The sequence below is a fragment of the Malaclemys terrapin genome, chromosome 4 (genome assembly GCF_027887155.1).
Source record: "Malaclemys terrapin pileata isolate rMalTer1 chromosome 4, rMalTer1.hap1, whole genome shotgun sequence".
NCBI lineage: Eukaryota > Metazoa > Chordata > Testudines > Emydidae > Malaclemys > Malaclemys terrapin.
In genome coordinates, this window is record NC_071508.1 from 81,104,397 (window position 1) to 81,121,040 (window position 16,644).

General features: G+C 43.7%; 1 protein-coding gene across 2 annotated transcripts in view; it reads right to left on the bottom strand.

Annotated features, from left to right (window-relative positions):
- AMBRA1 (autophagy and beclin 1 regulator 1) overlaps nucleotides 1-16,644 on the bottom strand; it is a 196,217-nt gene that overhangs the window by 48,268 nt on the left and 131,305 nt on the right. For both annotated transcript variants that reach the window (XM_054026730.1, XM_054026728.1), the window contains exons 13-14: nucleotides 11,790-11,978; nucleotides 11,221-11,375 (exon numbers count right to left, since the gene is read on the bottom strand). In XM_054026730.1, the coding sequence (XP_053882705.1) occupies nucleotides 11,221-11,375; nucleotides 11,790-11,978 (344 nt within the window). The remainder of the gene's footprint in view (nucleotides 1-11,220; nucleotides 11,376-11,789; nucleotides 11,979-16,644) is intronic.

Consider the following 16,644-nt stretch of genomic DNA (forward strand, 5'->3'; position numbering starts at 1 on the left):
AGTGCTGCTCCTCCACCTGCCCCATCCTAAGGTAACGGCTGCTACCTAACAATGTCGTTTAAATTCCACCTTCCCCCTGCATTTAAGGGGGTGTCAATGAGAAGAGTTGGAAAGGAAACTCCCATGGCCTGGGATATTGCTCACACCAAGAAGGCAGCAGGCTGCCCTCAAGCTTATGCTACAATTGCCAGCAGACACTGCTGCTGCAGCTGCCACTGCCCCAGTCCCAGCAGCATCACATCTCAGGCGCCACGTCAATGACAAAAGCATCTGACCAACGGCTTCCCAGCTCTGAAGGAAGGGATAGAAAGCAGAGGGAGATTCCTGTATCCTTGGCGGAGTGGGGGAAACATTCCCTTTCCTACTCTAGGCGCCGAGAGAAGAAAAGCATGTTTTGAAGCTGGAGAAGAGGAGAAAGAAGCTATAGGCTGTGCTAAAGACACAGGCACCCAGTGAAACAGGAGCTCTTGCTTTTCTTCATTTTTAAATTTAATAGAGAGGCATTTCTGCTCGCAATGAGGCGCTTCTCCTTTGTGAGAAGCTGATAAATCTCAGGCCGTTACCTTTACTTAGCCCCAGCAGCAAATGGGGCTGCTAGATCAGTCTTGATAAGAGGGACTGCATGAATAAAAATGCACAGCCGCTAACTTGTTTACATGGGGAAAAAATCTTGTCATCTGTAATGCTCCAACCTCGTGGGTTGGGGGGGAGAGAAGCGGCTGGAGCGGTACAGGAGGATTTCACAGGCACTAGACTACAGTTACACACTATTATTAGTAGTTTTAAATAGACCGCAGGCTCCAATCTGAGGCTGAATGCTTGTAGAAAGGAAGTATGAAAAACAGAGATACGCAAAGTGCACTGGACAAGGAGCAAGTTCAGACATCAGAAAAGGGCTGCAATATAGGAAGCCATGGAAATGGATCAGAGCCTAAGAATGGCAAGTGCCTTGAGAGTATCAACCTGTGTTTAAGGAGACATATTTCTAAGGGACTCTACTGAACAAACAGCATTAGAATGAGGGAAGTCAATGGGGACCCGATGCTGAGAGACAGCTGATCTTTAAGTTCAAGACTGAAAGCACTCCACCCTAAGGTGGCAGGGAGCCATTAAGCTTCACCTGTAGGGTACCTGAGGAGGAACTCTGCTCTTCTTCAAGCTTACGGGTTAACAAACTGTGCAAGTGTGAAGGCCCTTCAGCTCACTCTGGAAGTCCTCCAATCATCGCACCCTCCTTTCTCCCTGGGCTTTTCCATGCCTCTTCATTTCAGTGATTGACACACTGCACGCAGGCCTTGAATATCTCCTCGTGTGGCCGCAGCTTATACTGGCAAAACTGCACTTTTGTCAGTACAGGTTCCCCCAAGTGAAATAACCTGTACTGACAAAAGCAGTTTTGCTGGCATAACTGTGCCTACTCTAGAGGCTTTTGCTGGAACAGGTATGTTGGTCAGAGATCATAGCTTAGTCGGGGGTGTGATGAGGTATGTCCACAAAAGTTTGTAGCACAGACCTGGCCTTAGGAGCAGAATCAAATACAGACAGACAAGGCCCTATCCAATTCGAGCTCATTCCAAGGCCAAATTCACATACATCCTGCCCTGGCTAATAGATCAGAGCCTTTTTAGTTATTTATACAATGTCCACATGTTTGCAGAGTGCTTTTCAGAAACAAATAGGGAGTGTATCAATACCTGGCAATGAGGGAGGGGATAACTTGGGGCAAGATAAAGGAAAAGTAATGTATCTGGGCTCTGTATTTTGCAATTCCCAAGCTGTAGAATTCCCTCCTTGCTGCTCTGGAATCTCAGCTTGCATTTATAAAAAAATCTTAGCTCTTTCATTGCAAACACTACAGTGAAAGTATGAACTGTGTATAACTGATGCAATATTTTCTTGCCCCATTCATCTCGGAAGGGTGTTAACTTGGAAATCTAAAAGTGACCATTTCAATGTCAAGATTAACTATTACTTTAGCAGAATAACTCCCCACATGTGCTTATCCTACATCCCAAACTGCTTCCCACTCTTCTTCAGATGCTGCAAGCCCCACATGTCCCTCACTAGTTGCCAGGATCTACAGCTTCAGCACCATCTTCTATGGATGCAGTTAGGCAGTTAATACAAAAATCTGTGGCATACTGACAGCTGAAAATTTATGTACATTGTAAAGCCAACAACTTATCAGAGGAACGATAGTCTTCCTGTGCTGATTGTCATTCATTTCCACATTTATTCAGACCACAACCTCCTATTTTTAAAAGTGGCAATGAAGTTGTTGGTGAATTTCAGTATGCTGCGGGGCTGTGCCAGAACCTTCCAACTGTCTTGTAGCAGAGTTTAGGTTTAGCTTGCCATGGAGCATATAGGGCCTCAAGTGCATGTGAACACGATGACTGGGTTTAGGTTGAGTTATTGATGGTTCGAGAACGCATATATTTTATATATAAACACTGTGATCAATGCGCCTTTTGCAAGCAAGGATTTTTGGCAAATCTTTCTACGAGTTTCCAGTTTGGTAAGAATTTCCCTAAATTAAGGCACAAATAGGACGCTAGTTATGGCCCTGAATCTTTCACAACACATCTTGCCCCTTCTTTCATTGGTTCATCCCTGCTTGGATAGGTTAGTCTGTGCCCTTCCCTGCAATTTATCACTGTCAACTCAATAAACGTTTCTTCCCACTAGCCATAATGGGATAAATCAATCGGTTCTTGCCTATCTTTTTGGCTCTCTTGGAATTGATGCATCTCACCCTAAATTTTGCCATGTGCAACAAGACAGGAGTTTTTTCGAACTCTGTTCATCTTCCCCAGATGTGACAGGATCACATGTTTTCTAAGTTTATTTTTCACTCTACAGATACAACAAATGTATATGTTGCCTTCATATTCCATTTACTCTCCAACTCCAACAAAGCTGAAGAAGATCCTAGTTTCGCCTTTCAGGATACACTGATTCAACTGGGACCTAACTCCCTGACTCCTATTGACATACTATGAACAAGGATACCTGGCCCACCTCCTGAAACGGATGAGCGGGACATGAGGCCGTGGGGGAAGGAGAAACTCTACACAAAGATAAAACGCTGCCACTTTCTTACTCATTGTTCTTGATCATGTAGCTTATTGTCATCCCTTAGACCAGTGCAGGTCTCACAGAATAGAACATCAGGATTGGAAAGGACCTCAGGAGGTCATCTAGTCCAACCCCCTGCTCAAAGCAGGACCAATCCCCAGGCAGATTTTTGCCCCAGATCCCTAAATGGTCCCCTCAAGGATTGAACTCACAACCCTGGGTTTGAGCCAATGCTCAAACCACTGAGCTATCCCTCCCCCTCATTAGAGCACACCCAACTCTTCCTTTCTTCAGGGGAGTTCTTGGTGTTGTAGCCTGGTATCCCATCTCAAGAAGCCTATCATGACATAATTTCCTAGGAAGCTTCTTTTAATAATCAACTAGCAGATGGGTTGAAGAAAATTAACAAGGACTGAATCTTAGGAAGACATTAATCATCTCAGGCAAAAATGCCGCCTCTCGCTCAGCAACATAATACTCCTTCAGCAAAGTGCCTCATTACCTTCCTTCATTTCCCCCAAAGGCCATAAAAAGGGCAAAGAAACCCAATGCCTCAAAAACTAGAGGGTACTGTCCAGTACTAGATCTGAATCCAAGAATAGAGGAAGCAACGAATAGAACTAAGCAAACAGGCGCTGTCCTTTAGGGGAGAAGCAGATAAAAGGACAGAAGCAGCAGGCATGTTGAAAAATGGGCCGTCAGCATAAGAGAAGACAGATAAATGTATGTCAGTGCAGATATGAATGCTGTACAAACAAGACTGTGCCCTAAGCTACTGCTGATCTCTAGCAAATTACTCTGACATCTGCCAATGCTGCAACAATCTAGCAAAATTATGGCCATTTTTATGGCAAAAAACGGATGATCCTCTGCTAATTTTTAGCCTTAATTCAGCTAGTTTACCAAAAATAGTACCTTTGAGTTGCCCGTTAAATGTCATGCTGAGAGAATGAAAGCAAAATTTACAGTATCGTAAAGTGACAATGACAAAAGCACAGGATTCACATACAGCTGCCACTCTATCCTGCTCTCAGCCTGTTGGGCACTCAGTGGAACAATAAATGAGATCAAGTGTCAATAATATGCTGACGAAACAGCTATGTGTGTCCTCATCTGGATCAGAAGATGCTGTCAGCCAGCTGCCTAAATGTCCGAAATGAATAAACAATTAGAGGAAACAGTTGTCTTAAAACTTAACCTAAGTAAGGTAAGAGGAAACACTTTGAAAAATCTTTAAGAAATCATGACCAACCCCTCAATCAAGAGTCAGACTGGTGCAAATCTTGAAGTCGCACTCTCTTCAGAATTATGCTTGGGCGAGCAAGTTCCAGAAATATATTTCTCCATCTCTGACTGACAAGATTACTGCACCCAACTTCTCAGGTACTAGGCCACAGTGATGCTTGGCTTTATTACTTCAAGGCTGGGATACCACAATGCTCCCTATGTGAGGCTGACAGAACCAACTGCAGATTGTGTCTACTATAGAGTGCAAGAGCTCATCATGCCCTCACCAGAGCACGCAGACTGGATCATATCACTCTGGTGGTCTGTTCTGGTTCCTTGTTCAATATCAATCCAATTTAAGGTGCTGGTCCTAAACTTCAAGGTCCTTACCGGGTTAGTGGCTGACTATCTTAGATACCCTATTTCTCTCTCCAGCACACAATGGGCATGATAAAACTGACATTCCTACTTGAATGAGACGCATTTAATTATTGTATTTGGTGTCTAATACCATAATTGGTGCACTAGAAACAGATCTTTCAGGAGTTTCCAGACCATTGAAATACCTACTCTGAGTTTTGGACTTTACTGGCTTTTGTACAGATGTGGGCCCCAGTGGACAGAGCAAAATATTTTCAGCACATGATCTTCCCATCAGAGAATGCATCTCTTAACTCTTACAGTGTGCCAGCCCTACAGCCATAGACAACAAAGCCCTTTGGTTATCCACAAAACAATATAGAACAGGTAGCAGCAGTGCAAATTTCCCACAATGCCCCACACCACTACAAACGTCTCAGCCCATAGCCATGTCTCGTCTAGAGTTTTTGGTTATGCAGTAATTCCACTGCTGATTCCACAGAAGGGGTCTTATGGAAAAAGGTAGTATATGATTGTGTATATGATTTAAAGACTGTAAGTTAATGCATAGGCATAAGGGGGCTGACATAAAGTTACACAGGCAACATAATTCAAGTATTTCCTAACTTTAGATTAAGGTTGCAGAGTCAAACAATGTTCTTTTAATGTAGTTTTTAAACATATAATTTAAGTTTTTTAACACCTTAAAAACAAAAATGTCATCCTGTGGAACCATACTGACCCTACAGGAGGCTTGAGCATGATTGAGATCTTCAGTTCCACAGTGCAGTCTTCTACCATTTCTGCTAATGGAGTAACTGAGAGCAGCTGAAAGCTGTTATCTTCCATGTGGACCTGCCACTAGAGCCGTAGTGGGCAACCTGTGGCCCATCAGGGTAATCCACTGGTGGGCCATGAGACAGTTTGTTTACACTGACTGTCCACAGGCACGGCCACCCGTAGCTCCCAGTGGCCGTGGTTCGCCGTTCGCGGTCAATGGGAGCTGTGGGAAGTGGCGGCCAGCACGTCCCTGCGGCCTGTGCCTCTTCCCGCAGTTCCCATTGGCCGGGAATTGAAAACCATGGCCACTGGGAGCTATGGGCAGCTGTGCCTGTGGACAGTCAATGTAAACATTGTCTCGCGGCCTGCCAGCGGATTACCCTGATGGGCTGCAGGTTGCCCACCACTGCACTAGAGGGATGGAGATACTTTGCAAGTGGGTTTCACAGCTATTTGCTAGACACTAAAGGAATACAGAGACTCTAGAATAATGAGTTCAATTCCATATTCTGCAGAATGCCCTCTAATGATCACAGACCTTTCTTCCCTTCTGGTCTCATCACCTCCAGGTTCCTATTTCCCCACCTCCTCCCCCATCCACCACCCCTTTGAATTCAAATAAATCTGCTTCCTCCTCCTACTCCAGGTTGCCTGGGCATCAGCAACAGGAGCACAGGAGAGTTTCCCTGCTCTCAGGCCCTATGCTTGGTGCCACAGCAGCTCCTGGCAGTTGCAAGGAGCAATTGCTGGGAAAGTCCTTCTCAGCCATTACAGCACCAGGGTGGATGATGCAGAGTCCAGTCCAATCACATGAAGCTTTGAGATTTAGCTGCCAAGCTAACGAGTATCTAGGCATATACAAACTACAATTTTTCAGGGGCTTATAACTTGGTGTGACAAAGTTCCTCCTCTATCTTGGTGGGTCCTGCACTTATGGGCGGATTTTCTTGCCTCAGAGATTCACCATGTGGGTTGGGGAACAGCCCAGAGACCTTCCCCTCTGGAAGAACCCACAGTCCAGGTCAATTGGGAAGTTTGGGGGGAACCTGGGCCCGCCCTCTACTCCGGATTCCAACCCAGGGCCCTGTGGACTGCAGCTGTCTATAGTGCCTCCTGTAACAGCTGCATGACAGCTACAACTCCCTGGGTTACTTCCCCATGGCCTCCTCCAAACACCTTCCTTATTCTCACCACAGGACCTTCCTCCTGGTGTCTGATAACGCTTGTGCTCCTCAGTCCTCCAGCAGCACACCCTCTCACTCTCAGCTCCTTGTGCCTCTTGCTCCCAGCTCCTCACACTCACACCACAAACTGAAGTGAGCTCCTTTTTAAAACCCAGGTGCCCTGATTAGCCTGCCTTAATTGATTCTAGCAGCTTCTTCTTAATTGGCTCCAGGTGTCCTAATTAGCCTGCCTGCCTTAACTGGTTCTAGCAGGTTCCTGATTACTCTAGTGCAGCCCCTGCTCTGGTCACTCAAAGAACAGAAAACTACTCATCCAGTGACCAGTATATTTGCCCTCTACCAGACTCCTGTACCCCACTGGTCTAGGTCTGTCACATTGGCTAGAACTTCTCAATGAAACAATTTTAAGAATTTCTTTAAAATCTTGCAAACTGAAGAACCATTTTAGCTGGAAAAAAAACCCAAAACAAAAAAGCTTTGCTAGTGTAAAACTGAGTCTGATCCCAGTACATTCCATGTTTTGCGAAAAGCAAACACAGTGAGCAGGATTTGAAAAAGAAATGTGCACAAGTGAAGACTTCCATCCCAATTGTCAAGCAGGTAAAACTTCCAGAGCATGTGATGGAAAGAACCCAATAGATCTTAAACACCCAGTCCTGTGTTCCCACACAGCTCTGACACACATTATACTTAACTTCACACCTCTGCTATTCAATTTCTGTGCCCGCGCTCTTTACCAGTGCACCTCTGTCAATTCACCTCAATCCTGACCGGCACAACTCAACTCAATCTCTCCAAAATATTAAACCCAGGCTCACTGTAAACAGAAGATGGACACTGCAATGTAATCTACACAGGCTGCATGTTAAAGCAATTCAGGAATGTGGTACTTTTATATGGAATACATTACTCCGGAGTTCCACAAACTATGTGGGATGACAGTTGGCTTTTAGGTGCAATTTAAGATGTTGGCTTTCGTTTATGAATCCCTAACGAGTTGGATCCTGATAATGTTGGTCTCCTCTCCTCCCATTTGATACTGTGGCTGTTGAGATCATCTGAGGCAACAGAACTAACACCCCAGCTTAATTGTTAGAGGGATGAAGGCTTGTTGCTTCTGTTGTAATCGAGAGGGGCAGAACTGTAGAATTCTATTCCCCTGTTAGCTTACAAAAGCTGGAATCTGATTACCTTCAGGTCAAGTTGCAAGGCTTATTTGTTCTCCCAGGCTTTTCCAGTGTCAGGGTGGAGAGTATCTGCATAAGGTGATGGGAGAGCTTTCTGAGGGATTCAATAGAATTTGGAGTGCTGTTTCTCTTGGACTTTGCTCTCAGGAGTTGTTCTAATTTTACATTATTTTAACATGTGCCCAGGGCATCGGTTTATAGAGCATGGCTGTGATTTTTAAACAGAATAAAAGTAAATGTTAAGCAGTATTTCCTTTGTCACAAACTCTGTCAGCACACTGGCAATATGGATGATTACTGATTCTTTATCTGTAATGTACTTGTTTTAAATTACAAAGCAAAGAATAGACGCTTTAATGGGTGCTTATTTAAAAAATACTTTTTCTATTACAGACTTGCCAAGCTGCCAACAATCTTTTACCCAACCGAATATGAATACAGCAGCCACTAGTCAGCACCGAGTGTGCTATGACTATTATAAAACATCTTAATTGAGGCCGTGGTTTTATTTTACATGCTCTCAGAAGCAGGTACAGAGCAATATAATAGCCTTATTGCAAATCCCAAAGATAACTTGTAAAAATGAGTCAACAATTCGTAAAACTAGATGATGAGATAAACATTTAAAAAAAGAAATGGCAGTTTTATTGTGCCTCCCATTTATTTTTTATATCTTGGACTGATTACAAAGAAAGTGCAGGGCAGAAGGCAATAAATGCAGCACTGCTCAAGTGTAGTGCAGCATGTGTCATATTGCCACATGAAATCTTGCTTGCAAAATTCATTCAAATTGGTCAGGACATGGACACTCGTATTGACTGAAAACTAACTGAAAGACTGAAGCATTATGATGAACAGTCAAGGTCAGCAAAGAGGCATTTAGTGGGGCCACAGAGAATGGGGTTAGGTCCTGCTACACTTAACATCTTCATTAATGATCTGGGAAATGGAAAAAACAGATTATTAGTGAAATTAGCAGCTTCTGTTAAACTGAAAGGAGAAGCAAACACCAGTGCAGGGGAAAAAAACCCACAAAAAGGCCCTAGAGGTTAAAAATACAGGCAGAAAATAAAATGAAATTCAACCTGGATAAATGCAGCTAATCCATCTGGGGAAAATAATCCAACACAGAGCTATTCAGATGGAGGAAGAGAACTGGGGAGCAGTAATGCTGAGAGTGAACAGCAAATAGGACAGAACTTTGCAATGCAGTAGAGTGGCAAAAAAACAAAAAACAAAAAAAAACAACAAAAAACAGAACGATGTCAATTTTGGATTGTATCTACTAAGCCTAACATCCAAGAGAAAGGAGGAAATATTACCTTTATATGGTTCTTGTGAGACCACACCTAGCACATTACATAAACTCAAATACTAGAAAGACATTGACATGTGGAGAGAATTCAGAAGAGCAAGAAAAGTAAGTATGAGGCTGGAGGATTAAGTTACAAGGAAAGATTAAGGGAATAACAATTTATTGCTTTACTAAACAATGACTAAGAGCAGGAGAAAATAAGTGTCTACAAGTACTTGAAGGGTGTAAACACCAAGGAGGGAGAAGACGTGTTTAAAACTAGTTCAAGGGGATACAAATTGGAGGAATGGAACTGAAGAGGAAAACAGATTGACTATTAGGCAATATTTCTTAAAAGTCAGAATTAGTCGGCTGAGGAACAGTCCCCACAGAAAGGGAGGGAAGCCCCATCTATTGGGATTTTATAGCCTATCTAGAGAATAGGCTTTAAGGAACAATCCTGGCCTGGCTCCTTGTAGGAATGGATGAGATGTGAACTAAGAGGACTATTCCACCTTTAACTTTTATGATGTGGTACAAGAGGACCCTGGGAAGTGACACACCCATCTATGGCAGTGAAACTTGGGTAGGTCAGAGGGATCCTCAAACAGCTGAAGATGGAAAACATTTTAGTACTAGTGAGAAGTGCAGTCATCACGCTAGACACTGCTGCTTATCACATCCATATTCAGGCCTCTACCGCAGCTGACCATTAGATGATCTGTGCTGGGATGTCCCTCTCTCTGCAGTTTGGAGACTGACCACAGAGTTATGAAGCAGAACCAAGCAATTTATCCCAATAGAGAGGCGGAGTGTCTCCCCTGCATTCTTACAGAGGGACGTCTCAGAGCAACTCTCACACTCTGGGAAAGCACTGCCAAAATCAGAGATAACATTCAGAGGAAAACGCTATTTGTGGCTTTGTAGCATTGGTCACAGAACAGCATTATGGAAGCTATTCCACTGTGTAAAGCTACCACCATTCAAAATGAAAAGGTTCAAAACCTTAGCCAGTCAGGCATACCCACTAATCCACACTGCTTCGCAGCCACAGTTCACTATTTGGGACACCTACTTGGTAATTACTGATAAAAAAAAAGACATACATTAGCCGTAGGCATATTTCAGAGATGTAAAGATGCAGTGTGGTGCTCCTGTGGTAATGGAAAATGCCATGACACTGTCCTCAAGTGTATAGGAATTAACTCCAGTATCCCGTCCAGATTTAAATTCTAATTATTACATCATTCTGCCTCCTTAGCATTCCTTCTGCAGTTTCAACTAGGCATGGTTTTCATCCTCACTGCCTACCTTAAATGTTATGTAGCACCGCTACTGAACAGCTGCCATGTTTTACAGTAGAAGTGGTTACATTTCAGTGGTGATTGATGGGATCACTGTGCCCATTTTGTTAAATTTGCCCATTGTTTTGGGAGGAGATAAACGGACTCTACAAATATCAGACTTATAGGGTTGACACAGCTCATCCACACCAGCTCAAGCACTTGTGTTAAGTTAGATAGCAAACATCCACTCAGAGTGCAACAAGAGTGCATTTATTTGGAATAAGCATTGCACTGATGTGGTAAGCACCATGCTCAGCCTTCAGACGGGATACTAAACTGAACTCTCGTCCTTTCCCAATCACTGGTGGCTGCTCTCCAGGTAGACGTTAGGCACTTTTCAAACACAGTTGACAAATAATCCCAATACCCCAGCAGAGAGACTCCTTCAACTCCTTAGTGAAACCAATTCTAACACCCCAGGCTGGGTGCAAGATATTTATAAGCAAACCATGGCTGCCACACATGCTGACCTGGCAGTAGTAATGTTCATATTTGGGATGCTCCAAGTATGGGGTATGCTACAGACAGAAAATTGCTGCATGGTTGATGTCAGGCTTCAAGCCATAGTAAACTTTCACAATTCTGTTCCATTTAGGTCCATCACTGTGGTATGCAAGTACCTAGCAGATTTTTAATCACTCAGTGGGATGGGAACTTTTGATCCTTAGCCTCATAAGCCAGCAACCACAGCATTGAGCCACAGAGCCAGCTAAACAAGACACCAACACAGAAACAAAGTGCTGTATGAGCAGACGAATACTCACCCTCATGGATGTTTCTCCACCATGTGGCTGCTGCAGCCTGAAGACCTGAGCCACCATGTGTTCTGTGGAAGGGTGCAGTAGGATGCGTCGGGAAGCCAGTCCCACCATCACGTACCTGCCCATTGGAGACAGACTCACGGAAATGGCATTGGGGCCTGGGGATAGAACATAACAGGTGACATTTCCCTTGAGGGATTGCAGAGCCACTGGCCCTTGTCCTCATTAATTGTCTACTCCCTCATGTGCCTTATAATCCACTATGTAATGAGCTCACTCTGCAGTGTCCACTGAACTAGGAGAGCCCTACCAATGCCAGTTAGAACTCTGCTAGGAGATTCCTCACAGCCGTGCCCTCCCATTAGCAACTAGCCAGGATTTCAGCAACTGGAGCTTCACCACAGCGGTGCCACATCATTGCCTGGTCAGATCATCAATTATGTGATCTTCCTTAGAGCAGTGACATGCTACTTCATTGTGATCTTCAGATCAGGGCATTTCAATGCCAAGAGTATGCTCCTGAAATAACGGTTCTGAGATCTCTCCCATTCCACCCCCCGATGCATTCTTACCAAATCTTTTTGTGTATAGCATCTCGCCCAGGTTGTGAGGTGCCAGAGAATACACAGCCAGTATGCCTTCATCAGGAAAGCCCCGCTGACTGCTGGGAATGAAGGCTGCCAGGAGCTGCCCATCTGCAGAGATATCGCAGCTAGCATCATTGTAAATCTTGCAGTTCTGAACAAGCACATTCACAGAAGCTGCAAAGGAAAAGGAAAGAAAGGAACAGGGGTTAAAGAAGTAAAGTTGCAGTTGGGAAGAACTGAGGCTCAAGCCTAGTGCCAGAGATAGGGATATTCCATGTAAAAGGGCTACAGATTTTTGGTCTCCTTAAAAAGGTCCCACAGTATTTACAGCCCTACTGGAATACAATCTATTCCAAAATGGAGAACAGACATTTTGAGGAATCTTCAGCCTTAAGCAGAGAACCAAGGACGATTATATGCTATCAAACCACTTTCTTCATCCTTAGACCACACTTTGCTAAAGATGGCGTAGTTTAGAACAGGAGTTTAGAACTGTGGACCTTTGAACACTTGAGGTCCACAGAGAGGTGGCTGTTCACAGGGTTCTTGTTTCCAGCTGCTAAAAAGGCATTAAAATATTTATTGTCTTTAGCTACTCTCCTGATATTTTTCCCATGTTAGCAACTGCTGTAGTTGCCACAATGATTTTTGTGTTCATGAATGGGAGACGAGTAGGGGACCCAGACAATGGATTCTGAAGAGAGATGTCAATGAGAATCTGCCTGTTAATCTGTAGTGTATGCTGAAAATCTAAGAATCATTATTTTAGGGTAATTAGAATACATAGGTCAAACACACAGACATCTTAAAAGAGCTCAGAGTTCAACAGAGTTGCCAGCCTAAAGCTATATTCCCTTTACTTGCTCCAGTAAACAGGAGATAAAGGGTAAACACTCCTCACGCCAGATAAGAAAGCCCACTTTTGGTGTGAGCATGCCAAATCCACCCTAGATATGGCTAGCAAGAAAGGGCAATTTTCGCTGTCAGAGCATTCTCCTCTAGCCAGTCCAAACACCTCATCTCCAACCCATTATTCAACTACTCCAAAGCAAAAAATAAAACAGAAAAAATGCATTGTATGCTATTGTATTTGAGAAACAGTCCGAGATAGATGAGGCAGCATGGTCCAGTAGACAAGACACTGCACTAGACCAGGGTTCTGCTCCTGACTTGATGTGTAAATTTGTGCTACTCACTTCCCCTCCACTGTGCCTGTATAGCCTCCCACCATAACCATTTGTCTGTCTTGTATATATTGGTTGATGGCTCTAGGCACTAAGATAATAACAGATTATTATAATGCATACTCAAGGGGCAGAGAGAAGTTTACCCATGCAGCTTAAACATTAGCACTTTGGGATTTCTGAGGGTTTAACTGTCCAATATTCTCAATAAAGTCTGTGCCAGAATTACATAGGCTCTTTTTACAAAGAAAATTAAGAACCACCTTCACTTTCCAGGACTTTGAAACTCAGTGGATTACAAAGCATTTGCAATATTAGTGTGTTTAAACTCCATGTTGTGGAACTGTTTTTATAAAAAGCAATGGAACATACTGTTCCACTCCTTAGCTGAAGGCCCCAAGTGCACAGGGGCCTTCCCACAACCCCTTCAGATCTTACATAGTCTGCAGGAGGACTCAATATATTTGGCTACAACTACACATAGGTGCACCAAATGCTTCCTCAGCTGGACAACCAATGAGTTTAGTAAAAAGAAATCTGCTGGGCATGCATGCTATGTAATTTTGAAAGGCCCAAACTCAAATCAAGCCCAATTTTCTCTGTTCCTAAGGTATTTTTTCTGAAGGCTGGTCCCTGCCCAATTTCAAATTTCAACTCCTGCTATTTCATCTAAAAAACTGATCAAAAATAGCTACAAGAATTAATAATAGACAAATTAATTCCACTCCCCACAAAAAATACTCTTCTTGTACTTAAAATGGCTGAACCATTTTGCTCAACCTTGGATGACACCAAGTATGGTGAGTTTAGCTTAACAAAGAGAAGGTTCAGGGGTGACAATCACAGTCTAGAAGTATAAACCTGGGGACAAATATTTGGCTCTTCAGTCTAGCAGAGGAAGGTACAACAACAGGGGTCGGCTACCTTTCAGAAGCGGTGTGCCGAGTCTTCATTTATTCACTCTAATTTAAGATTTCGCGTGCCAGTAATACGTTTTAGCATTTTTAGAAGGTCTCTTTCTATGTCTATAATATATAACTAAACTATTGTTGTATGTAAAGTAAATAAGGTTTTTAAAATGTTTAAGAAGCTTCATTTAAAATTAAATTAAAATGCAGAGCCCCCGGACCAGTGGCTAGGACCCAGGCAGTGTGAGTGCCACTGAAAATCAGCTCGCGTGCCGCCTTCGGCACCCGTGCCATAGGTTGCCTACCCCTGGTATAATACGATCCAATGGCTGGAAGCTGAAGCTAGACAAATTCAGACTGGAAATACGGTGTTAATTTTTAATGATGAGAGTAATTAACCATTGGAACAGTTTACCAAGGGGATGGTGGATTTTCCACACTGACAATTTTTAAATCAAGATTGGATTTTTTTTTTTTTTTTTTAAAAAGCTCTGCTGTAGGAATTATTTTGGGAAAGTTCTATGGCTTGTGTTATATAGGAGGACAACCTAGAATAGATGATCACAACAGTCACTTTTGCCCTTGGAATCTAGGAGTTTCATCCCATAAAAGTGAAAGTGTCAGAATATGATGATACTGAAAACAAGGGGTTCCAATAGAAACTGGTCAACAACCATAACTAACTATAGAGGTCTGCTTCTGTAAAAAAGCTCTATAAGTGTACAAGACACTACAAAATATATACAGTTGCGCAAAAGAGGACAAAACACCAATTCCAGGGAGCTTACAGTCTAAAGATGCACGAGTGGATACAATACAGAACAGAATGGCTAGAGATCATTCCATCTGGAATGCTTTGCAAAATTCAGAAGTTTGCAGGAGGAAAAGAAATGGCAATTTACAAACTAGCCTGAGACAGTGCCAATTTGAGGTGTTATTAGAAAGTAAAGTGTGAGCCTGGTAGTTGTATCAGTCCATAAGAGGAGAGCAGGGCAAGGGAGTAGACACAAAGCAGCAGCACACATTATATGGAGCATCTGAAGAGACATCTGCAGAGCATTGTTCCTTTTTAAATTTGCTGCATATAGTGAAGCCCTCTTAGCAAGACAGATTGTTAGCTTCCCTGCCAGAAGTGAGCCATCTACCCAACTTGATGTGCGCCTGGAATATGAGAACATCACAGGTGCCAGCTGTACTGTACATGGAGAGCATCCTGCATTTTAATCTTTTCAGATCTTATTCACACTGACTTTGTGAAGGTGCTTCTCTTGCCCAGTTTACATATGGTCAGGGCAGAGGTAGCACTGCCATTCAGGGTTGAGAGATGCCAGGTTGCCAGGAAGGAAAAAGTCTTGACTTAAGAAGTGGGGATCTCAGCAACCATCAGCAGGTTTTTGGTACAAGCAGTTACTCTCAAAGAACAGGGATTTCAGGACTTTCCAAGTCATGGTGGGTGGAGCTCTCTATACACCTTACAAGATTCTAGGTAGTTACTCTTTGGGACCTGCTCTATAGGAATAGCCAGTACAGATGATTTTAGAAAAAAGTTTGCTATTTCAGTAAAAATCATCGTGACAAGGCTGCCCTTTCATCTCCTGTTTTCTTTCACATTGTTAATGCAGCCACTGGGCTGACAGAACAGATCAAAAGAGACATCAGACAACAAATTAAGCCGTTGTGCCAACTTGGAGTACATTACACCTACAGCACAATTATGCTCAGAACCAAGGAAGGCTTGGAAAGCCAGCAAGAGAAGTGTTCTGTTTGCTATGGGTATCACAGGTAATAGTAGTAGCCAGAATACTCAGCCCATTCCCAGCCGCCCTCAGTGTTCATCTTCCTCATGGGCTGCTTCATGGGCTATATATTGTTTCTCATAGACTTTATTTATTATAATTTCTCATGCCGCACACTGGTGTGGGAGAGGACTTACAAATCAGTGGGTACTGATTGTCTCCCATCTTGAGACATGGCCAATGTTATATAGGAGAATGGATTTCTGGCTTGTGACTAAGTGAGGTGGAACAAGACCAGTTTGCCCAAGGTAGTTAGAAATCAAAATATTGAGCACTCAGAAGCATAAGAAGAAAGACTAAATTTAAAAGGGTGATGAGCAAGAGATTTATGCTCAAAGTTTCACCTACTTTAATTTATATAATCTGAAGAGGAGTATTCAAAATTTTCTAATCAATTTACTGTACATCATTACCTTGTTGCTGAGAAAAAATAAGCAACACTCACTAGAAGAAAACAACAAATGGGCAGTGTTGGCTCTGCTTCTGCCACCAAACCAACTTCCCAGTCCACTGCTGACATGGTGACTATCATTAAGGATATGTTTTAGTCACGGAGGCCACAGACTGTGGTGTTAACAGACCTCCGTGACTTCTTGAGCTTCAGCCCCCACCACAGCAGCTGCAGCTAGAGCTGCCAGCAGCAGGGGCTAGAGTGGTCTCCCCCTGCAGCTGCCAGAGCTGTCTCCCCTCTCCCCCACAGCCAGAGCTATCCAGGGCCGGAGCTATACACCCCCCCTCTCCCCGCCAAATGGGCACAGCTGACTGCAGCCAGGGCTGGAGCTGTCCCCACCATCACGGCCAGAGCTGTCAGCAGCTGCAGCCGGAGCTGCCCTCCCCCGCCCCCAGCAACCAGAGCTGTCATTCTACTCCCCTCCCTGTCAGCCAGTTGACAGGGCTGAAGCTGTCCTCCCCCACTCCAGAGGCCAAGACTGGGGCTGGGGCTGTCAATTCC